A 24,841-nucleotide genomic window follows, 5' to 3' on the forward strand; every position below is an offset into this window, starting at 1 on the left:
GCAAGAGCATTGGTTTGTATATTGAGACAAATCTTTAATTATTGTTGGAAAATATGCTAATAATAAATAAGAGAAGGAAATCGGTATAAACTAGCCAAAATGTTTGCGAAGGCTTCAAATTAAAATGACTGATAAATATTTTGTTGAGTGTTGTTGTTACAAAACATAAATGTTTTGTAGCTTTTAATGTGTAATTATTCTAATATTGTTTAAGAATCAGTGTCATAAATAACATGTATTTTCAACTGTGAAATTTTACTAGATTTTGATTTTAATAGGGCTTTTTTAACAAATATTGTTAAAAAAATAAAATTTAATATTGGCCATGTAAATCCATGACTAAGGTTACCTATTTACCTAATTTAATTATTTATAACTAAGTGCTTACCCTTAAAAATTATCTCTACATCTTAAAGTGAGTTATTACCTATCATTAATAATCACTGTGGTCACAAGATAAAACACAAAAATGTAGAAATTGAAGCTTATTCTTTGCATCTAGTGAGACTTAATACAAAACAGCTTATCACCTCTGGTGCTTTAATGGCTTATTAGAACCTGAAAGTATATTAACTGGGTTACAACCCCTGGAACTCGTCACGAAGCTATGACACTAATTGCATCAGAGCCTGACTAACTTTTAACACTTGCCAACCGTGCCTACATCATGCCTTTCAGGTTTGTTCTAATCAGCAGGTCTCTCTCTAGACAAGCAGCAGCGGTGATATCAGTCTTTTATTATGAATAATGCTGATTATGATACTTCTCATTTTAACCTATGCCGTTTGACATAAAATCTACCTGCTATTTACTAAACCTCTAGACAAGCGGTTCTCAACCTTTTGACTAATGTGTACCATCTGAATAAAAATTGAAAACCTTTAGTACCACCACCACTCGTGAACAAAGCTCAGATCGCATCAATTTACGAGTGTTAGAGAAAAAACTCAATCAGGATGTTGGGGTTTTAATTTTTGAAATAAATAGTTAAAAATACTTTGCTTCTTTGTGTACCACCTATTTTATTTTATTTTATTTTATTTTATTTATTTATTTTATTTTATTTTATTTTTTTTCGTACCACCGGTAGAGAACCTCTGCTTTAGACTGACCAAGTATGTGACAAAATAAGACATAAAAAAATCAACATAAAAGTCACTTATTTTCTTTCAAATATGTCCAACCTATTATAAATGCTACTTGATAAACTGCATGAAGTTTATTTTATTCTCAAACTTATTAATAATTATGTTAATTTACGTTTGGTAATAATGCATACTACTTATGGATCTATTTTATTTTTAGGATGGTATTAGAAAAGTGAAATTCAGGCATAGAATAATATTTTTACTTGAATTTAATCAGTTCCCATATGCTCATAGGTCCTTAATTTCTTTCATTAATGGTCCTTAAAAGTACTTAATTTCCGTGTGCAGAAATGTGTACGAACCCTGAAACAAGTTATAGTCATAAGAGTTCTGAATTTTTGAATATGCTGTTTATCTTACGCCAATGTACATTTTATTACTGATTAGACATGCATTAATTGCTTGTGTAATGTGGTAGTATAAAACAAATTCAAGAATGAGACATAATCATATTTAACATCCTGTATTAGTAACTTCAAAGTAGTGTTATGTGCGTATGGGTTTGCAATAGATCGAATGCACACAGAACCAATAATAGCTTTATAAAATTTATTTAACCAAAGAAACACTTCATAGTCCTGGAACTTTAAAGAAAAATAGTCATTCAACTCTGTATCACAGAGTATGATGAGTATCACAGAGTATGATGAGTAGTTACACTTCAGACCACTAAAAACATTAAACACAGCACAATGTAAAGTGCATCTAAAGAGGAAAGCTAACCCCGGAGATATATCAGTACTCCAAACTCATGCTGGACTGACAGCAGATGCTCTCTCTAGTTAATTTTTTTTAATAAAAAATATCATTAAATTTTGTTGGTGTTACTTTTAATGTTTGCCTTTACGAATAGGTTCATATAATGAGATTGTAGTATTCTTGTGAAATTACTGTGTTAATTCTGTAAGTCTGTATATCCTTTTTTAAATTGGTTAAATTATTCCCGCTAGTTAATACCTCAGAGGAAATAAAAACTTGTTCTAGTGCTTGTAGCTGTTAATAAATTAAAATTATAGGTATATTCTTTGTCACTACTTGTAGAGAATTAAATTGGAAACTTAAATTAACACAAAAATGAAAATGATAAACAATAATCGCTGTTGCTACTGTAAGCTGATTCATAATAATAGCTTACCTAAATTGTATTCTGGTGAAAGCTGGGAGGGGGGGAAAGGTATAGAACAGAATGAACCTAAAAATAGCCGTTTAAATAAACCCGTTCACTTTGTATTGTTTTAATGCCCATTATTGAAACTAGTATATCAGTGTTTCCATTTTAAATTTATAATAGATTAATAACATGATGATACATAACCAAAATTCCGTATCTGATTTATATTATTTATTTATTATTAAGAATAAACCTTAAAAATTATCCAGAAATACATTGCTGGCCATTAAAATTGCAACACCAGAAAAGAATGATCTGACCAATGTCAAAATCACATGAAAAGAAGAATAAGTTGGGGTATGAAAATTATTATTATTTCAATGCATTTAGACGATGCAGGAGGGAGAAATAACATCTGAAGTACTGCATAAGAGAAAAATTTTGTAGTGGATTTCTCATTCGGGAAGTGCTTTGTAAGGTTGGAGTTTGCTCAGAATATCATGTTATGCCTTGAATAAGAAGAGAAAATGCTTGCCAGCAAGTTTCGAAGTTTGATAGAGGCAGCATCATACCTATCATTCCATGATATCAGCGGTTACACTGGTCGATATCCAACCATTGTCATGCGAATGTGAAATCCATGGACCTTAGGTATTTTTGAGGGTCATACTTAACGACATGCAGGATCTCAACACCCTCACATGACTAACACCAGAGAGGACAGACATATTCTGAGGTCAGCCTTACAAAACTATACAACCGCATCACGGACCATTAGTCAGGAAATGGGCATTTTTTGCAGCATGCTCACTATCAGCTTGTAAGGTGCGTCGATGTTTGAAGTAGAGTGTACTATAAGCTGGGCGACCATTACTTTGGCTTCTCTTGACAATGCAGCATAGAAAGAGAGAATGAGAGAGGGCGACTCTAGTGTGCCAAATGACAAAGCTGGTTACAGGAGTGGCACAATGTCACCTTTTCAAATGAGTCCTGGTTCTTCATGCAATATTCTGATGGCCATGTACATATCTGGAGTTTCCGAAGAGGCCACACACTGCCTCCTTGCATTCGATATCGGTATAGGGGCCTTGCACCTGGTGTGATGGTTTGGGCAGCCATTAGGTATACGGCATGCGCATCTCTAGTTCGAATCGATGGTAATTTGAATGCAAATGGGTACATTTCTGACCTTCTACTTCCAGTGATTGTGCCCTATTTTTGAGACCTACTAAATGCCATATTCCCATGCAAGATCACATGTTGCACGTAGCGTTTTGACCTTCCTTGATACACAGGGTATTCGATTGCTGCCCTGCCGTGCATGATCCCCAGATCTGTTACCCATTGAAAACATCTGGTCATGGGTTGTTGAGAGACTGGCCCGCCACCCCTTTCCAGCTTATACAGTTGGTGAAATGTGGCATAGACTTGGAAACAGCGTGAAATAAGTTGCTCATTTCTGTCATCAGCCCAGTTTGACTCCATGCCTAATAGAGTAAGGACCGTTTTAGATGCCAGTGGCGGCATGTGTTTCTACTAATTTCGCACTTCTCTAAACCTCCAAAATGCTTACAAATTTAATCATTTTGTCTTCATGACATACTGTTTACATGCAATAAATGTCTTTTTTGTATTTGCTTTCTTTCATGGTGTTGCAATTTTAATAGCAAGCAGTGCATCAGAGTTTGTACAAATTTAGCATTGGACTGTGTCAAAACAGACATACAGTACATCCACATTTCGGCCACACAAATACTTTTTGCTCACATTTAATTTACCGCATTAGTATTTTGCATATACAGCATTGTCTCATGAATACTTTTTTCATCATTTTTTGGTATGGATGCGGATAATCAAGAAGTACCAAATTTTTTTAGTCTTCTATTCTATAGTCATCACTATATTTCTATGATATGTATAACATTAAAAGAGCATCAAAATTCAAAAGGTAACTAATCGAAAATTGTATAATTTGTATTAGCTGTAAGAGCATGTTGCTGTATTTTTTGGATTATAAAAAACATCTCTCACTTTCAGAAGTCAAACAACAAAAATCAGCGTTATATTTTCAAATTTTCACAGGACTAGTTTCGATGGCTTTACCGAACCACCATCCTCAGCTGCAAAAGCACAAATGAATAATTCGTTTGTGCTTTTGCAGCTCTTTTTTCTATCATGATTTTCTGTCATTTTATGATTTACATATATTTTTAGGCAAGGCCAGCTCCCCGAGTAGTTAACCAGATTCCAGTCAGTACTCCACTTACTGCAACCAGTTCTAGCTCTGTTGGTCCATCTTTATCTAGTGTTTTAAGGAATCAAAATCCACTTGTTTTCATGGAAGTTTCACCAGGTACAATTACTATTGACAGCATTTCAGCAATGGAAGCTCTTAGTGGAAGTGAAACAAACAGAACATCACAACCTACTGCTACTTCTAATAGAGGTGATTCTTTTCTCTTGTTTGTATTTAGGTTCATAAAAAGTATGCTCTGTGTAATGTCATCTTGGTTCTTGTTAGGCGTTAGAAGATTATTTATGGTATGAAGCTAAAGTGTGCTGTCAGAATATTTGTTATATATTGATAATATAGTTCTTTATAAATTTTTAAATGCAATGATGCTAGAAAATAAACTTTTAGAGAACTGCCATTTCACATTCACATATATGCCAACTTTTATATATACTTTTTGTAATTTTTACAAAACCTGTTCTTATTTTGCAGTCTTACATATATTTTATGTGTATGTATTTTGTAAATTTTACAATTTTTCATAAAAGTTCTAAAAATTATGCCAATTTGGTGAATCGTCAGTAAATTTGTAAAAGTGCACTGATCTGTTCGTAGGCTGGAAGTGGAGTGAATGGCTTGATCAATTTTCCCTCCATTTATTGCTGTTTCTTGTAGGGTTCGTTTCTTTTTCTTGATGTTCAGATTTATGGTAGATTGAAAAGGAGGGTCAATGCTGCAGCATAGTCTAGGTGCGATTTCTAGTACTTCCATGATTTTAATGCTGTTTTTATATCAGCATTTGATGATTTTATTATTATTATTATTATTCAGTTATTGAGTTTGAATGTTCCTAGGAGTAACTAACCAAAGTTGTACTATTTTTGTTAATCTACTGGTTGTCAAAGAGTTTGTATCTTTTTTAATGCTTAATTGCTGGTTTTTTATTCCATCTCCCTGTAGACACTGAATGTCGTTTAATTTTTAGCCTTTAATAGGAAAATGTTTCTTTGCAATAAATGAAATTTGTTGGATTAATGAAACTTAAGTTGTGCAAATTGTATTCTCCTCTTCAGTATAATTTTTCTTTTTTTCAGTTTTATGTCACCTGAACTGTCTTAATTTACCGTAGACATCTAAAAATATTTTTATGCACCAAATATCAACCAATGGTTGTATTTGTATTTTATTCTATTTTACATCAATAAATGGTGGGTGCATTACTAAATTTATCCATTATTATTTAGTTTTTTAAGAATAGGACAGAATTAAAATCTTTTAAGACCAATATAAAAGCAGCTAAAAAATCAGAAAAACACTTGAATTTGCCACTAGACTGTTTTGCAACAGAGACACTCTTTCAATCTACCATCTGGACATTCATCCTTAGAAGTAAAGCAACCTTGCATAATAAATATTGATTAAGCATGTCATCCTAGAACACGTTACTTTGTTTTGACTGTATTTTAACTGTGTGTGCATTTAAATTTGACATGATTTCTTTTGTTGTGCATTACGAGGTTTATCATCATTTGGGTGATTTTTCAGATTTTTAGAATATGTTGATAATGTGATTTGAAAAGGAATTGCATGACAATTTCTTAACAAATATGATGACATTATCATTAAAATTAAATAAAAAAATATATAATATCTTTAAGCTCTTTTTAGTTCCATCTGTGATGTTTTAAAATCTGTGAAATTTAAACTATTTTTAGTTCTTTTTAAAGCTCTTTTTAGTTCCATCTGTGAAATGGACTTTACCTTTCATTCTGGCAGTTTGTGATATCTTGATTTTGAAATTTAAATAAGATTGTAAATGTTATAAAACGCAGTTTCCAAGTTAGTTTAGCTAAAGGAAAAGCTATAGTAATTACTTCAAAATATAAGATTGGGGGGGAGGTGGGAGGAGGGTATGCATAATATGCACATTTTCCAAGTGTAATTGTTTCAGAATATTCAGATGCATTTCAGTTGTTCAATTGGAAATCATTTTATGTTTTAGTCTCTGCAGAAAGCATTTTATGCTTTTTTCTGTATTTTTCCCAAAACCCTCGCCCTCTTTTTTTCTCCCTCTCGCAAATATAACGGGTATGCATTCTGTAGTAATAGTAGCTTGGAAACACGAAAACTTATCTATGTTTTTTTCTCTCCCTGAGTGATTTAAGTGACATTAAAACTGTTACAAATTAACTGGTTAACTTGAGGCTGTTATAAATAAATAGCTATAATTTTTGACAGGAGTTTATTATTTACATAATGTATTTTGTGTAGGGCTTTATGATGATAATATTAGCCCATGCTTGAAGTTCTTTCTCTTGCATATATACATTCTGTTTAAACTTCCCCATAGTTATTAATAGGTTAAAAAAATATTTGAGATTTTGTGTGTCTGAAACCAAAATAAATCATGATATGAAATAGAAATTAGGAACAAACTTCTTTTTATTGTTTTCTTGCAATTTCCATCTTAGGAAGATGAAAGTATTTTTTGCTACTTGCTTTATGATAAAGCAAACTGTATGTATTAAAGTATTAAATTTGTCATGATAAGCAAAGTTGGCAATTAATACCATGTATGTGCAGGCAGTTAGTGGTGGAATGATTCAGTCATAATAGCCAGTGCAGCAGAAGACAGTCGAGTAACAACAGTGGCTGAGGCTCTCTTATCATTTGTGGAACATAAGGCTTTCTAATCATTTGTGGAACATAGGGCTTTCTTATCATTTGTGGAACAGGCTTTCTTATCATTTGTGGAACATAAGGCTGTGCTGAAAGTGTAAGAATAGTCTGGAAGGCCACCCCAACATGCAGAACAATTACCCACATTCAGAATAAATTCAAAACTGGTGGAACTGTTAAAGATGTGCACAAGAAAATATCTGGCTGACGACAAACAGCTACAAGTCTGGCAGGCAATGTTGCAACACTTGCCCGGTCACTACAAAAATCTGTGAACCAGGGAGTGTGTGAATGTGAGGATAATTGATCAAGTGTAAGATACAATCTGAAGAGAAAAAGCATACATCATAGGATAAGGACGATCGAGATTGAGTCTCGGAGTTCTGTGAATGATTTCATCACATGGTTGGTGAGGATGAGAAATTTACAGGGTAATTTGTGTGGACTGATGAGGTAGAATTCAAACTTAGTGATGTGCACAGCTGCAACTGCTGAGCTTCTGAAAATCCTCATGTTCATGTAGGCAAGGCATTGAATCTACTGATGTTTGTTGTGTAGTGTGGTCTGCCACTACTTGGTTTGATCGGTCCCTTCTTCTTCAAGGCAACTGGTGACGCGTATCTTGATATGCTTTTGACAAAGATTTTGCCTGCCATTCAAAGCCTGTATAGTGATAATGCTGGAGGACGGAACCTTGCTTCGCTACTATCACATGTCAGGTTGTACCTTGATCAAACTCTACCTGAACAGTAAGTAGGTCGAAGATGTGCTGTTTGAGTACCTGTCTCATTTTGATACATTGGGACTCTGGGAATGTTGTGCATCAACAAAAGCCAGCAACAAACAACGATTAACATGTAAAAATCATAAGAGTCAGTTGCTGCAACTACAGCAGGTACACTAACAACAGTACTTCGGACGCATGGGCATTGTATAGAAGCTGCTAATTTTCATTTCAAACACATACCATAACCCTCTCTTATTTGCAGATCTGTCTCATCAAATCAGATTTGTCATGAATATGGACTAACAAACAATGAATACATTTTTGTGGACCTCTCTTTATATATTTCAAACTAATTGTTGCAATTCTATCAAGTTTTCTAAGCAAACAAGTAATTTGTTTGTTTGAGCTTGAGTTTCACTGCAATGCACTAGTATGTAGCACTGTTTTGTACTTCCATACTGCTGTTAGTAAACACGCACTTGACATAAATAGATTAGTAAGTCAAATACAGTGTTAATACAGTGTGACTTATAAAGTAGCAAATTCACCACTTTAAATTCCATGATTAACCTGAAAATATTTTGCCTTAATTTTAAAAATTTCTTATTTTATCATATTTATCCTGTAATTTCATCGCTTCTAAGAATATTTAAAAGAGAAAGAAATCATTTATAAAACTAACAGTCAAATTGTTTTTAATTAATGCAATCACATTTGAGGAAAATTGGTATGCAATACTAAAAGTAAGCCACTGTACATTAGTACTGTTACATTTTCTACTTTTTTAAGTACCATTTTAACATTGTTTGTAAACTAGTGTAGTCCTGTTTAATTTGTGTTATTTGGTATTTATTCCATTATTTTCCAGATAACTCTACTTCAACTCAAAATGAACCAAGTTCAAGTAGTACAGCTAGAGGCCCAATGCCAAATGTTTCTGTCCCTACATTTACTGGGCAAGGACATCCAATGCTAAATATTCCATTTCGTAATTTAATTCCAGTACCTTTGACATCAATGGGCAGTTTGCATGCCTTTGATTCTGGACTGCCTTGTCATTCAGTTTGGGCTTTGGAACCATCGCGAAGACGTCATAATGCAGGAGGATCCAGGACACCAGCTGCTGTGGTGGGTATATAAATTTTAAGCTTTAGTTAGTTGTGGATAAGTGATTTTTATCAAGTCTTTACAGCAGCAGATTGGCTCTTTTTTGGTATATATTTCACCCATGCAAACAAAAACATTGCTCAAAGCTTTTATGAATTTTCCCTAAAAAAGAAATTTCTATTTTCCTATTTTGAATACGAATCCTAAAGCTATAGGATTCTTTGCTATGATAATTAATTTTTTGTACCTCAAATCATGCTTTGTATTATACAACTTGCATTCCAATTTATACATTTCTTGAGAAAGCAGATTTGAATTATATATGGCTATGGATTCATTGTAAAACACTGTTTTCACTATGAATAATCAAACACTTCCTGGGAAATTGCTTAACTGAAGCTTATGTGGTGTCATTTTGATGTATGTTTGCCATTCATTATCACACATTCTGTCATTTGAAGAAGACTTTTCTCTAAATTTTGACAGATGTCTACAAATGTTTTCTTACAGTCTTCTTGCATCATAAAGAATAGTTCTATCATGGTATAGGGGCAGTTTGGTCTTTCTGGCATTCCAGAGATGCTTGATTAGGTTAAAATCAGGACTTTGAATCAATTTCATTTACTCCCATTTCTTCAAACCACCCCATTTTGGAATCATCTTTGTACAAATGGATTGTAATATTAAAATGAAAGTATAATTGCTAAATCATTTCCACCAGATAATAGTATTAAAGTTTACAGTATTGCCTTGTAGGTTTTAGCATCAAAGATTCAAGACATGCATACACAAGAAAAGGGGAAAACAGTGGGTCAAGACCAAATAAAAAATAAATAAATTAGTGGTCTGAGTGGAACCAAACACACACCATAATTCCTCCATCATCAGGTTTCACACTTCGAACAATGCATTCTGCTAACCTTTCTTTCCACAAGAATGTCAAATGTAATGTGATTCATTATGTCCATGAAGCTCTTCTATTCAGTTTTGTAATCATTCGTTTGTATATTGCAGCTTGCCTATAGAATCCACGTGCAAACACACATTTAAATGAGTGGTGCAAATAGCATCACTTCCAGATGACAGTTGAAAGTCTGTGGCCCCAGGTTTGTAATGAAGTGGTTTCATTTCACTATGCCTCGGCCATCTTTGGTCAATATAGAGATTTTATAACTACCACATATATCTATTTGGTGTACTTTGTATATGGATCTTGCACATAAGGTGAGTGGGTACAGATAATTGTGCCACATATCCAGTCCCTGTGCTGTATATTAATAAGTTTAGCAAATGCACATCTCTATTGAGCATTCATGTTGTCTTTATAGGCTCTTAACATGCTTCAGTGACGTAACGGGATCTTGCTTTCCATTCAGTTATCATAAACTGCAATAAATAATTGAAAATTGGTATATTTAGTTATTAATGGCTCTATAACATATTTTTGTAACTATGACTAAAGCTGTTATTTTTAATTTCTTTTAAACATTCATTGTGGAATAGAAGCAGAATAATAGTTCCAACTTACCTTGGTTTTTATTCGTTTCAAAAATATAAAATAACCAGTTATTATTGTTTTAATGTATATATATTGAAGACGTATTTTTAACACTAGGAAGGTGGTTTTTATTTTATTTATTTATTTTTTTAATTTTACAAATGAATAATATCCTGACATCTATTTAAATGCAGTTTTTTTTTATCTCATTATTTGATTTCTTCATTCCTTGTGCTCACTTTTTCAAGAGCATGAGTAAAAAGCATAATAGTTAGCATGAAATGAGCGTGAAGATTAGCATCGAATGACACTTTTCAATTGAATGGGACTCAAACCATTTTCAAGTTTATTTTACTCTTTGATTTGAAAATCATGGCTCTTCTGCCATAGACATGGCATGAGAAACATTCTTGGCCATTCAGACTGTGAGTTCTGGATAGGGATGGATATTTTTTAATAGTAATAAGAATACACAATAACTGTAGTAGTGAATGGAGAGATAAGAATTTGCTAATTTTTTGCATAACTTATTAATTCTTCTATTTATTTTATAGTGTACTGCATTTTTATATTGCTATATAAATTATTAATTCTTTTATTTATGAATTTTGATAAGTTTTATAGCAACTTTATGATTGCCAAGTTGATTAAACAACATGCTTTAATACTTATCAAGTATAAAGGATTAAAAGTAATACAACTGGTCATAAGTAGTGCTGAGATACTTTTTGAGCAACATGTTACCAGATGTGAATGTTGGCTTTATCAAGTATAAAGGATTAAAAGTAATACAACTGGTCATAAGTAGTGCTGAGATACTTTTTGAGCAACATGTTACCAGATGTGAATGTTGGCTAGAAATTTAACTGGAGTAAGAATGGCAAACCTGGCAATTTATAAAGATGGCTTGATGGAAAGGGTATTGGATTTACATAGGTTCGTTTGGTTTATTTGACTATGGCAAAGCACATAAAAGCGGTTTGCGTAAGGAGGGAGAAGCCTTTGTGAAGGACACTCTAAACTGGATTACATAGAAGGCACAAACCTTTAGATTTTGTTTAGCATTGCAGAAAATATATGCATATTTTTGTGCAAGTGGTGCCACTTGACTAGCAAATTTAGGTAACAGTAAAGCTGTGCCTGGCAAACATTAATTTTAGCACACTTAGTGTGTATGTAATCCATTCCTCAAAAATAGTTATTTTCTCCAATCAAGAAATAATTAATCTTCAATGAATAAACAAATAAAATAGGTTGATACTAACCAAAAAGAACTAGTAACCAATTACCTCAATGAATTAAACCATATCAAAGAAATGGGAAATTTTCTGCTATGGCATAACAACCTATTTTATAAAATATATAAATTACCACATCTGCCCTCTATTGTGTAATTATGATTGCTACCGTGCTAATAAAAAATGCTGAAATGTATTTGTGGTAGTTAGAGTACTTTTTGGAGATTTCATAGTTTTGACAGCTGATTTTTCTTTTATGGCTGTGCATCTGTGAAAGATGTTTAAAGATTTTTAAGTTTAAAGATTCCAGCTAGTGGTTATTGAGAAGGTAAGTAGAGGTATATAGAGACATCTAAACTACTGATTGTTACAAGAACTGGAAAAGTTTGTAAATTCCAAGAAAAAACTGTGCCATTGTAGCTTTTGTGAAATGAAATTAAAATAAAATAAGCATTAAGAGTCATGAAAGAGGGAGAGGTACCACTCCTCCTCTTTTTTGTTTCTTTGTTCATCTTTATTCTAAAGATGAGGCTGCAATTTTGCATATTTTGTTTAAAAAAAACTTGAGAACTATTATGCTTTATATGAGCCATGTTTATAAAGGCAGATGACTGTCTAAGGTGCATTTTTGGATCTGTGGTCAGTGTTTATTTTTTCACTTTCGCTTTTTGAAACATAAACATTGATTTTTTTTAGTCTTTTTATGCTATATTGTGAGAATTATATTGAAATAATGTGGTGTATTTCATTTTCTTGTCCCCCCCCTACCCCTGCCTTTTTCTGTTCATTTGAATAAATTATTTTCATTAATAATATAATATATAAGCAAGAAATCAAAGCTTTTGTATATATTCCCAGTAACGAATTTTGTAAAAATTGTTTTGTTTAATAGTTTTATTTTCAAGTTGCTTGTAATGTTGGGCTTGAAAGCATTAATACATACTTTATGAAGGAGGAAATAATGGTAAAGTGCAGAATTGCTCACTTATGTGGCTCATATCGATGTGTACATGGACAAAGTCAAGGGAGTGTGTAGTGCCAAGTTTGTGCAATTCTCTGATTTTTTTTTTTTTTTTTTTTTTTTTTTTTTTTAAAGGGTGTACATGGATACCGAGTTTGTGCAATTCTTTGACTTGTTATTTTCAAGTTGGTGATTTTGAGAAATGCGCGAAGCATTGTGTGATTCTGCATGTTCCCTGGAAATAACTATTTTTTATTGTATTTATCTTCTAAATAAATTTTTTATGGAATGAATGTGTTAAATTTCTTATATCGGTGTACAATTTGAATGGCTAGTATGCCATCTTCCCCCCCCCCCCCAAAAGTGGAAAATGATTTAGCGGCGGGATGGGGAGTAATAAAAAAATATGAACTTTAAAAATTCAGAAAAAGCATTAAGAGATGTGTTCATGAAAAGAACTTCTTTTGTTTTGTAAATGTATATATGCAGTTGACCATCATGATTTTTGAAATATTTTTCTTTTTCCAGCAAATTGGTGTGACACCCAATGTGCCAGGTCGCCAGGAAGACCAGTTACAGCAAGTTATAAACAATATCATGATGTCATTATTAAATCATCCTAATGTTCCGGCTCAAGGTAACAGAAAAGCTCTTAGTTTATTTCATATTAGTTAAGTACTTGCTTGCATTTTGAAATATATCCTCATGCTTAAATTTCATTGTTAATATCATTGCTGATCACTTCTAGTTTAAATTTAGGTATTGTGGTTTTTCCTTAAATTATGTATGTGTTGTGAAGCATGTTACAGTCAAAAGTCGTTAATTCGGACACCCATAATTCGGAATGATCTATAATCCGGACCTCAAAACTAAAAACTTTCTGCGCATGTGCCACTTTGACACATGCGCATAGGCGTTTACGCGTGCACGTAAAACCTTTTACGACTGTGCATATGAGTGTGTGCAAGTGCAGAATACGTTTTCGCGTGCGCGTTTTATGTATAATGGACATATAAGCTAAAATTATCTAATTATCTATTTCAGTTAATGTTGATGATTGCGTTGTTCCTTAATTTTCGAAATGGATCCGGCTTATTATTTTTTGCAGACTGTAAGAGCAATTTTATAAAAGTAAGCTTAAACTTTCGATTATATCAAATAGAATTTCCGATATATATTTGTTAATATGTAAAGGATCTAAAACGAAAGTATGTTTTGAAATCCGAAATCTGTTTATCAATTTCACGCTGCTCGGCGGGGGGAACGCCGCAGCAGGCACGTAATGAATTGGAAGTTGATCTGTCAGCACTATCCTTATCTTCAGGGCAGATGTTTTTATTTTATTTGGCTTATAATTCCTTACCAAATTAGTATTTCATCTTGATGTTCTCCGTCTTTCATATGATTTAAAACAAGTTCCTCGTCATTATAATTCGCTTCCGATAGCGAAGAAAGTGACAGAGGTTAGTGAAAACGAAAAAATTTCGATTGACAAATTAGTTGGTGTTCTCGACACAGCAATTATAGGACTTGAACAGCGGAACTTTGTAACTGAACAAGAAAATATGTCTGTTTAATAGAATTAAAGAGAAAGTATTATCACATGAAACGAAGCAAAACGTAAACAACTTACATTGAAAGAAATGTTTAATAAAGTATACAAATAAATATTAAGCTTTTTCTTTTTGCAAATTTTGATACCCTTTAGATCATAATTGTTCTTTATTTCATAAATTACGGTTTCATATTTTTAATTTTAGAATTTCTGCATGCCATCTTACGAGATTTAAACTGATGATCTATAATCCGGAATCGCCGAAGTCCCGACGAGTCCGGATTAACGACTTTTGACTGTATTGCATGTATTATAATTTTCTGTTATGTAACTCGACAATTTTCCCATTTGTATTATTATGCAGAATGCATCTATCAATTTTTAGGAGGACTAAGCTCGTACAAAATTGGAAGTTGAAAACAACATTCTTACTTTTCAGTTTTCAATATATTATCCTTGTAAACCTATACAACACTGTAACAGATTCGTACAGCTGTGTGAGTCTGTGTGATTCTTCGAACTGTTTTTTTGGTATATTATTGTTACAAATTTCCTATATGTGTAAATTATTTTAATGAACTTATATGTGAAACTGTAGTATCTTTTGTATAATGTAACATGAAAAGTCTGAAGAAAAACGAAGCTCCGCGACAAAAAGATCGCTATCTCATTGAATTGGTGAGGTAATTCCAACCTGGTAATAGTTTTGGCGACCAATTTTTGTCACAAAATTTCGTAAGAAATTGCCAAAAGTTGCTAAATTGGCGACATTTAGTCCAGTCCCTGTATAACTGTAATTAGTAGTGTAACTAATAGATTCTATATGTTACTTTAACTATATCCGGCCTTTGTGTATAGCTTTAACCATATACAGTAGCTCACAAAAATGATTTGACAATTTGAATTTTTGTACTCTTTAATGACCATGAAAACTAAAATAAATTTAAACAAAAAGAAAGGCTTTTATTTTGATTATTTTATGCTGATGATGCCGAATTTTGCTTCAAGATGTCAGGGTACTTATATTGATTCATAATACCATCTATAATCTCTAAATTACCTATACTGGAATATGCCATAGATCCCCATACCATGACTCCTCTACACTTGGTACTAAGTTTTTCATCCGAAATCCTTCTTTGGGATTTCTCCACACCAGCACTTGTCCATTTGAGCCGAAGCTGTTGTATTTGCTTTCCTCAAACAACACATTTTGCCAGTAGTCTGGTGTCTTTTGTTTCATCAGTTTTGCAAGAGAGAGTCAAAGGTGGTTTTTTTTTTTTTTTTTTTTTTTTTTTTTTTTTTTTTTTCCCTCCTCCCTGACATAACAATTTTTTTTCTTGCTACTCACCCATGATATCCTGCAGATCATATTACTCTTCTTGCAGTTTCTGTATTTACACATATTCCATATAATTCACAAAGTTCTGCAACAAGTTTAGGAGTACTCCGTCTTGGATTCTTTTTAATAATCTTCCTTAGAATAAAGCATTTTATTCTAGCAGATAGCGTAGATAGTTTTCCAGGTCTTCTTTTATTTTGAATATGCTTCTGTTTCTTGTAATGCTAATAATATTAAAAACTGTAGAATAACTTAAGTAAATAGGCCCTTTTTTTTTCCTAATGAGTTTTCCTTTCTTTTGATGCAAATCAGTACTTCATCTGTGGGTTTCTAACGATGTTTACTTTGGATCGAGCCATTCCATGAAAACGTTAATATAATGGATATTTTCCAAAAAGAACATTCTAATTATAAAAGCAAATTTTTTACTTAGCTTATGTATCCAAACTAATTCCATAAAATTGCATTCTTATTTATTGCAGACGACTTTAATTAGAAATTATGGAAATGTCTGATTAATTTTATGGTATCCTTTTCCCCATTTCAGCCTAAAGCAATGTTTTTTTTTAATGTACTATTTAATTTTGTCAAATTTATTTAGGGAAAATATTCTTTATTCAGGGTTGCCACATTACCTGGAAAGCCGGGAAAAGTCAGGGAATTTGAAAATTCATGAAAAAAAGTCAGGGAATTTAAATATTTTAATCAAAATCTGGAAAAGTCTGGAAATTTCATACAACAATCCCCCAAAAAGCTTCACGCCAGCGTTGGAGATCACTTTCTTAGCGGATTATGTATCGCATGAGCGTTATTAGTACAGCTGGCGTAAAGCAAATTTTGGCAGAGCCATTCAAATTATCTTTTAGAAAGGCAAAGTTTGTTTCCAGCATCTTTTACTCTCCAATAACCTTGATAATCCAGGGATTTGTAAACACATGTGCAGTGCATGTTAAATGAAAGAAAATACCTTCTCATTCTTGTATAAAGCCAAATCTTTTAAACCTTTTCTTCTTTCTTATATGCCTTATTTGTCATTTTGCAGGTACTTAAATAAAAATAATAATCAGTTATCTGGGCTAATCATTTAATGTAATGGCTAATATTTGCAAAATACCATTTTTGTGATTTAGTTTTTAGTCTTTAAGTAATTTATTTTGATGTTATTAGTATCATTTAATGCAGCTTCTTTCTTCTAAATTTATTTATTATTAGTTAATACTTTTAAATTTCAGGCAGTTGTCTTTGGCATACTTGTGAAATTAATTCTAGCAGTATGATGACATACCATCACGAAATTTAGAGTACCTATTTTTTACTTATGTATGCTGCTAAATAAATGTAAAATACTTGATTGTATTTTAAAATATCATTAAATAGATGTCTTTCTTCCTTTAGCTGCAAAATGTCTTCAGAAAAGACGTTTTTTAATCCTGTTTTGGGCAGATTCTAATATCAATCCTCAGTGGAGAAAACAACTCCTATTACAGTTATAATCACAATGCTTTGGGAATTATATATAAACACATATATGTTGTACGTATTTGGCTAATTTGTGTGTTTTTAAGTGGTGCTATAATTAATTTATCCTCAGCACAACTGACGTGCACTATGTGGATAGCCTGGAATTTTCTTGAAACACACCTAGAAAAGTTAGGGAATTTCATTCTTCTGTTTTAGTGGCCAGCCTGTTTATTATTTTATTTCAAAGCTTTTCTCCTATACTTAAAAAAGGAGGGAAAAATTACAGTGGGCAATAATTTTGTGAGACATTGTATGCCGTACAGTAATCTCGAGAAATGGAAGGTATTAGAGATTTCTTGATGGCTGTGGGGAAAGCCTGAAGACGGCATCAGTGTTCAGTTATTAGTTCACAGGTGACTTTGGGGTATTGAGATATCCATGAGAGTTCCAGCTTTTAGATGCGCTTTGCATTGTGTTGTGTTTAATGTTCTTAGTAGTCTGAAGTTTTAAGTGTGCTCTGGGATACTGAGAAGAGCACTACGAGTGCTTTTGCTCTCAATTACAGTTTGTTTGTGTTCCAGAACTGTAAAGTGTTTCTTTTGGGTAAATATATTTTATCAAGCTATCATTAATTTTGTGTGGATTCAATCCGTTACAAACCTGTACATATACAACAGGTTTTGGCATCAGAAGTGAGGTTGAATGCTGGTGCCCAGAGCAAGAGGAAAAATGGAATACCATTGCTGCATTCCAAAAAAAGTTGGAAAGTTCCATCAACACTGTGAAAGAAGAGATCAAAGTAGTTCAAAAAAAGATGTAAGCAGTCCAGGAAGAGATGAAAGGTGAAGCAAGAAAAGATGGAAGGGGGTCAAGTCCATTAAAGAAGATATAAAAACCGGCCAAGAATTTGTTATGAAAAAGATGAAAGGGGCTGTCAAATCATTTCAAAAAAAAAAAAAAAAAGTTTGAAGCCGATCAAGAGGAAATGAAAAGAAAAAAATTACCCCCGGAAAATAAATTTGAGGCTATGGAAGGCAGAATAGACACAGTTGAAAATAAAGTTTGAGAAACTGAAAAAGAATTTATGCCAAACAACGAATCAGAAAAAAAGTTGCTGCTGTTGAACACTAAATCAGAGAAACAATTTTTTCTGTCAACAAATCCAAGAAAGAAATGCTGTCAAACAACAAATCAATTACAGAGTTCCTGCTCTTATCAAAGAAATTCATAGCGATAGCAGGAACCAGTTATAATGGTTTAAATTTTTTACCATTGTTTCTCAACCCTCAGCCTTCTGAAGAACGAACGGCAAAGTTGCTGTACGCTGTTAGTTCAGTCCAGGATTTGAATCCTGGTGCTGGCTGCATGGGCGTTTTTCATGGCTTCCCCATGTGTAAAATGTATACAAGCTAGTTTACCTCAGAAAGACCTCCATGAAGGCATCATTCCCTCTAATCCTTTGCCGTAATCAAATAAACCAACCTTTACCCTTTCTAAAGCATCCACTTATAATGGAAAGACATCGTGGCAAGAGTACAAGACTCATTTCTCTGCAGTGGCAAACAAAAATAGATGGAATTCTGAAGCCCAGCTTGCCACGTTGCTCAGCGTGAAAACCAGAGGCTAGCACCAAAACCTTGCTCTCTGAGATGAGGTGGAACATTTCTTTGGAGAGAACTGTTTAAAAGGCTATAGCAGGCTTCAGTTAAAATCTCGCTGACAGGATGCCAGGGAAACACTCCAAGAACTCGCGATGGCTGTTGAGAGGCTGTTTCATTTTGGCTTTTCAGACTGCCCAACGGAAACAAAGGAAATCCTGTCTCTGCGCTTTCATCAATGGCATCGAGGATCCTGAAATACAACAGAAAGTCCTGCAAATGGCAGATGTCAAAGATTTAAAGAATGCCTTAGAATGTACTATGAAATTCAAATTCAAGGCAGCCCAGCAAGCAACTCGTAGGAATCGCTAGCCCAATAGAACTGTTCAAGTACAGGAGCCAGTGGATTAAGTGACTGCTTGTCAAGACATCAAGCAACTCAATGACTTGAAGTGGAATAAGAATAGTAACAAATCAACCCTAAAGTGCTAGAACTGTGGTGATCAAGGCCGTATACGAAGGAACTTCAGAACACCTCAAGGCAGCAAGGAGGCAGGAAACAAATTATTGGCCATCTCGCTTGGTGTAGGATGCTAGATGCTGAGAAACCCTGTTTTAATGTGCCTCGGATTTCTGCAAAGAGGTCGCATCGCCAGTAGTGGGCTGTTCATAATTAGACATTAGAATTCCTTGTAATATGATCATCAATACAGGGTTCAATGTTACCATTATGTGAGAAAATCTGGGTCAACGACTGGTAGGTGAACTTATCTGGATGCCCCCTGTGTTACCCTGCGGGCTGTGTATGAGGATAAAATCAACATTGATGGAAAATTAAATGGTAGCATCACTCTTAGAAATGCCGCCAACAATGATGCGGCAATGCCACAAATATTACAGACTCTTGCTTACTCAGATTAGTCTTTCTATAGAAATACAATTTTTCTTTGGACTTAAAAAATAACTACCATATTTGACGGCATATAAGACGCACCCTTATTTAGAAGGCCACACACATGTAGATGTAGAAAAAGTTATGTGTGTCTAGATCTTTATCCGGGCTAAAAATAGCATTCAGTATTGAAAGTTAACCTGTGTCCTTCACATATAAGGCGCAGGTAACTTTTTTGAGACCAAATTTAGGGAGGAAATGCATCTTATATGCCGTCAAATACAGTAAATGCATTGTGCCTCTAAGGACCAAACCCTCTTCGGAATTAAAAAAGTTAAGACCAGATAATAGCTCAACAATATCAAAGTACCAGCAAGAACAGAATTTGATTTCCTGGATCCATAGCTCAAAAAAGACATTTAAAGCATGGCATAATGGAATATCCTAAGAACTGTAATAGCCTGAAAGGAGTACTAGTAGCCTCGGCAGTCGATCTATTAAGGACTGTAATCTTGACGAGTGTTGCCATCATAACTGATAAGGGGAAAGTCATTAGGAAAGGCAAAGTACTTGTAGCGTGTACTCCAGTGACCTGTGTTAAACAAACTAGTAGCCCTCCAGAGTCTGTGTCTTCGGAGAGCCTAACAGAAGAGTGCTGTCCAGTGTGTCATTTAAGAATTTAAAGATTTTTTTTCCCTCCGCACATCTTCTGCCATAGGTCGAAGCAGTTCGGCACGGTATAGAATTGGTATGGGAGATTATCCACCAATCAAACATCTAAGATGTCTACTGATTGCTGAACGAGAAGAGGTAAGAAACTTCTAAAGGTTATGCAAGAAAGCGACATTGTCGAGCCTGCAGCAAGTGCCTCTCCTGTCATCCTGGTCAGAAAAAAAGATAGCTCAACCAGATTTTGTGTTTACACTTTCTCTGGAATTGAGGATTTTCTGGACATTCTCAATTCAAAGTTTTCAATGTCAGTTATTGTCCTCTTCATGGGAGTTTTATCTTTTTCCTTCAGCAAAACTAGTTGTCCTACTTTGATGTTGGATTTTGATTGATTCCATTTTCATCAGGTCTACAAATGGCTGAGGTATATTCCATAAGCCAGTGACTCCGAAAGTTCATCTAGAAGACAAGCGCAAAGAATCTACAGTGTCATTGAATTCAAAAATCGACAAATGTGGAGCTCTTATTAAGAACTGAAGATTTGTAGGATCAGCAGAACAGGTTGATATTGGTTGTCAAAAAAAAAAACTGTTGTCAAAATTCTCTTCATTGATTTTATATTAGTCTCCTACAATTTGCCAAAATGCAGTGAAGAAGAAGGAACAAAATTCTGCATTATGCCATCTTTGGAACTAAAACATTGAATAAGATCCAATTTGCATATTGTAAGGAAGTTATCAAGAGCATCCCCTCCTTTTAAAGTTTGTTGCATTATCATTCCAAATAATGGAGTGTTTAGATCGTCTTGCAGTAAGACTTCTGAAGTGTGCTTTTTAAAAGCTTCAATAGACAAATCTGACCTATTTCTTTTGTACTAAAACATGTAAATATTATGACATATGATTTAAAGCACAAATTATGTTTGGTAATAACTGGTCCTGCAAAGTCCAGTCCCATTTCTTCAAATGGCATTGTTATTTCTACTCAGTTTCTAGGTAAATCATGCATCATTTGGCTTATAATTTTATTTCTTGTTTGAAAGCAAGCCATACATTTATTTTTAGCATATCTAACTATGTCTTATGCAGAAGGTATCCAATATAATTATCTAGTAAGAGAAAGTGTTATTTGAACATCTGTAATGAAGACTTCTTTTGGTAAATTCAGTGAAATGACAGTAATTTGGTAAAAGAAGTTCTTGAACTTCTGAAAGACCGTAGAAACTAAATTTCCCACTAACTCATAAAAGTTCATCTTTGTCAAGAAATGTAGTTAAAAATAAAACCTGGAAAAATAATTACTGGGAACTAGGTCACTTCGACTGCAGATACTTAATTTCAGATTGAAGTGCAGAATTATATAATAATCATAATTAGAATAAATTAATTAGATAATGATTAAATAATTATTAATTAATAATTATATAATAATTATAATTAACACAGTTTCATTCTGCTATTCAGAAGCACTCATTTTTCTTAATGGTAGATTGGTTCTGCAGCTTTAACAAACCTTGAAAGATGCAGTTATTCTAATCAGTTTACTAAATGATGAATATTTTTTTTTAACTCATTTGCAGCAAAATTTTCCCCTGTAACCACTGAGTTTTTTGTAGCTCCCTTTTGAAGTTAAAGCTTTTCTTTTATTTTGGAACTTTTTACTGGTTTGGCGAGTTTAAGCCACAAATTGATATTCTGTAATAACCATTAGATCTGTGGCACCCCATGTCACTACTTCATAGTTCAGTTAATGTTGTTCCTTTCTTGTATTTTGTCTTTGCTTCCATGGTCAGCACCTGTGGAAATTCTTTTGATTATTAATAAACGGCACTAGCCTTGCATATTAAATGTGACATGCCTTTTTCGTTTCCACTCCACTGCACTTCATTTTTATAGTTAGTTACCTTTTATTTTAAACCCCAGCTGAATAGAAGCAATTAAGTTCCTCTTAAATGATTTGATTTTTTATTTATTGTTAGAATGTTTTCGATTCTCTTTGTTAATTTAAACTGAACTGTTGATGAATATAAATATTGTATAAATATTAAATATCTACTTTTTAAAACCATTTAATGTCGATCGTTTTGCCATACAGTGTATTGCCCTGGGAAAGGCCAAGCACTTTCAATTTGAAACTTTGATATATTCATGTTTCGAACTATTAGTAATTTTTAAAAACGTGAATTGAGTGACTGAATAGCAAACTACTGTTATCTTTTAATATTAGATTCATCAATGTATCTTGGATCTTCATTATTCTTGTCCACCTCCCTCGCCCCAAGAAAGGATGTTGAAAGGGAAGTAATTCAGAGTGTAGAATACTTAGATAATTTAATAGAATACAAATGTGAATTAAATGAAAAAAACTGAAGAATTAAATTTTGAAGTTAATACAAGTAGTATTTCTGGTCTGACTGAGGTTACAAATAGTACCGTCTTAAATTGTACACAATCTGTCTCAAAATAATGAAATGGATTATATCAAATTGCCCAAGTGAACGGTTAATAAATTTTTTGACAATTCTTCGCAGTGGTTAGAATTTATTTGGTGATTTGAAATTGCTATTGATAAAAATCCTTATTTGAGTAAAGTTGAAAAATTAATTTATTTACAAAATTTCCTTGGAGGGCTGTAGCGAAAAATATTTCCACCTTAGCATTAAATGAAGAAAATTATCACGCAGCCTTAAAACTTTTGGGATATAGTTATGAATAAAATAATATTCTAATTAATTCTCATTTAGGAGTGTTTTTAAATATATCTCCACATAAGAGTTCTAGCAACATTGTTGGCTTAAGAAAACTGTTTTATCATGCTGGGATTCAGATCAGAAATTTACAAGGGTCATTCAAGGTTGACCAGGATTTTTGTACATAAATAATTGCTGAATTGCCGGATCATGATAAAACTTACAGGTGACGTAACGTACTCCTTTTTGAGTAACTAGTGCCCAGCATGACATATTTGACGTATGTGCAGTCATTGTAGCAAACATGGCAGCAAGCAGTGTGTCTGTGGCTGTGGAGTGTAATCAAATTTCTTGTGAAGAAGAAAGTTAAACCAGCTGAAATTTTCGGAATATTGTCAGCACAGTATGGTGACCAAATGATGTTACGGACAAGAGTCTACGAATGGTGTGAATAGTTTCATGAAGGACAGGAGTTGGTGACAAATGAAGTGCATGGACATATTTGTCTGACTGCAGTCACACCAGTAAATATCATACATGTTGAGCAAATGAATCTTGAGAACTGGTAAGTAACAGTGGGGGATATTGCTGCTGAGGTGAATATCAGTGTCGGGAGTGTTGAGACAATCATTCACAACCACTTACACTTCCGCAAAATCTGTGCAAGGTGGGTTCTCTGCGCCAGTTCACATTTGATCAGAAGTGGTCATGCATGACAGTCTATAAACAGTTTCTGAACCGGTTGCAAGCCAAAGGTGATGAATTGTTGCAATCCATCTTCACGTGTGATGAAACATGGTTGCACAATTCAACCCCAGAGACCAAAAGAAGCAGCATAAAGGTTCCCCACCGCCCAAGAAAAGCAAAACACAGCTGTTCGCTGAAAATATCATGGCAAGTGTCTTCTGGAATGTAAAAGGTGTTATCCATGTGGATTTTCTGGAAAAAGGGAGCACAATTAATGCCCTGTATTACTACACATTGTTGAGTGGTGCTGTATGAAGTCCATTCGCAAGAAAAGACCTGAAATGTTGTCTGGAAATGTCATTCTCCATAACAACGCCCACCTTCAAACGGCCAATAATGGGACAACATCTCTGGCCGAAATGTGCTGAGAAGTTCTGTCTCATCCCCCCTATAATCTAGATTTAACCCCCAGCAATTATCATTTGTTTGCACCCCTTAAAGACCATCTGGGAGGGAAGAAATTCATGACAGATGAAGCACTACAGAACGATGTCCTCCAGTGGCTACAACATCCAAGTTCTTTTTACGCCAAAGGAATCGGGGGAACTGTCGCAATGTTGCCTTGACGGACACGGAGAATACTTTGAAAAGCTGACATAGTTTGGTGGCTTCCTGTGCTGTGTGTTTCCTCTGAAGAAATAAAAGTCCCGGTCAAGCTTGTACGACCCTTGTAGAAGAGTTGGGAACAAATTCATATGTAAACCGACTTACACCAGTTCTTGTAAAAATCATTATACCAGCAGATTTTGCATCAGAATTTAACAGATTAATTAAATCTAAAAATTAAGATCTGAAAGTTTGACTAGATTTTTTTTTGAAGGATGAAATACTTCGTAGAGAAAGCAAGCTAACATCTTATCGGCAATATTGAAGCTGCTTCAAAACAAATAGAAAAAAGTTTTTTCATGCTGTTGCTGTTTGTGTTCTCTAAATCAATGTGCTTTGCCATTCAGAAATAGGGGGAAATTTTTTTTGAAGGATGAAATACTTCGTAGAGAAAGCAAGCTAACATCTTATCAGCAACATTGAAGCTGCTTCAAAACGAATAGAAAAAAAGTTTTTTCATGCTGTTGCTGTTTGTGTTCTCTAAATCAATGTGCTTTGCCATTCAGAAATAGGGGGAAATGCCTTTTCAAACTGAAATACTGAACATTTGTTTCTTTGCTACTACAGTCAAATACCGAAA

At 33.7% G+C, this 24,841-nt stretch overlaps 1 protein-coding gene across 2 annotated transcripts in view; it reads left to right on the forward strand.

The window, feature by feature from the left end:
* LOC118190178 (uncharacterized) overlaps window positions 1-24,841 on the forward strand; it is a 163,356-nt gene that overhangs the window by 95,872 nt on the left and 42,643 nt on the right. For both annotated transcript variants that reach the window (XM_085806594.1, XM_085806595.1), the window contains exons 14-16: window positions 4,474-4,705; window positions 8,767-9,026; window positions 13,231-13,339. In XM_085806594.1, the coding sequence (XP_085662720.1) occupies window positions 4,474-4,705; window positions 8,767-9,026; window positions 13,231-13,339 (601 nt within the window). The remainder of the gene's footprint in view (window positions 1-4,473; window positions 4,706-8,766; window positions 9,027-13,230; window positions 13,340-24,841) is intronic.

This window comes from Stegodyphus dumicola, chromosome 12 (assembly GCF_044657685.1).
Source record: "Stegodyphus dumicola isolate Sdum_Otavi_A_Nest chromosome 12, ASM4465768v1".
Classification (NCBI taxonomy): domain Eukaryota; kingdom Metazoa; phylum Arthropoda; class Arachnida; order Araneae; family Eresidae; genus Stegodyphus; species Stegodyphus dumicola.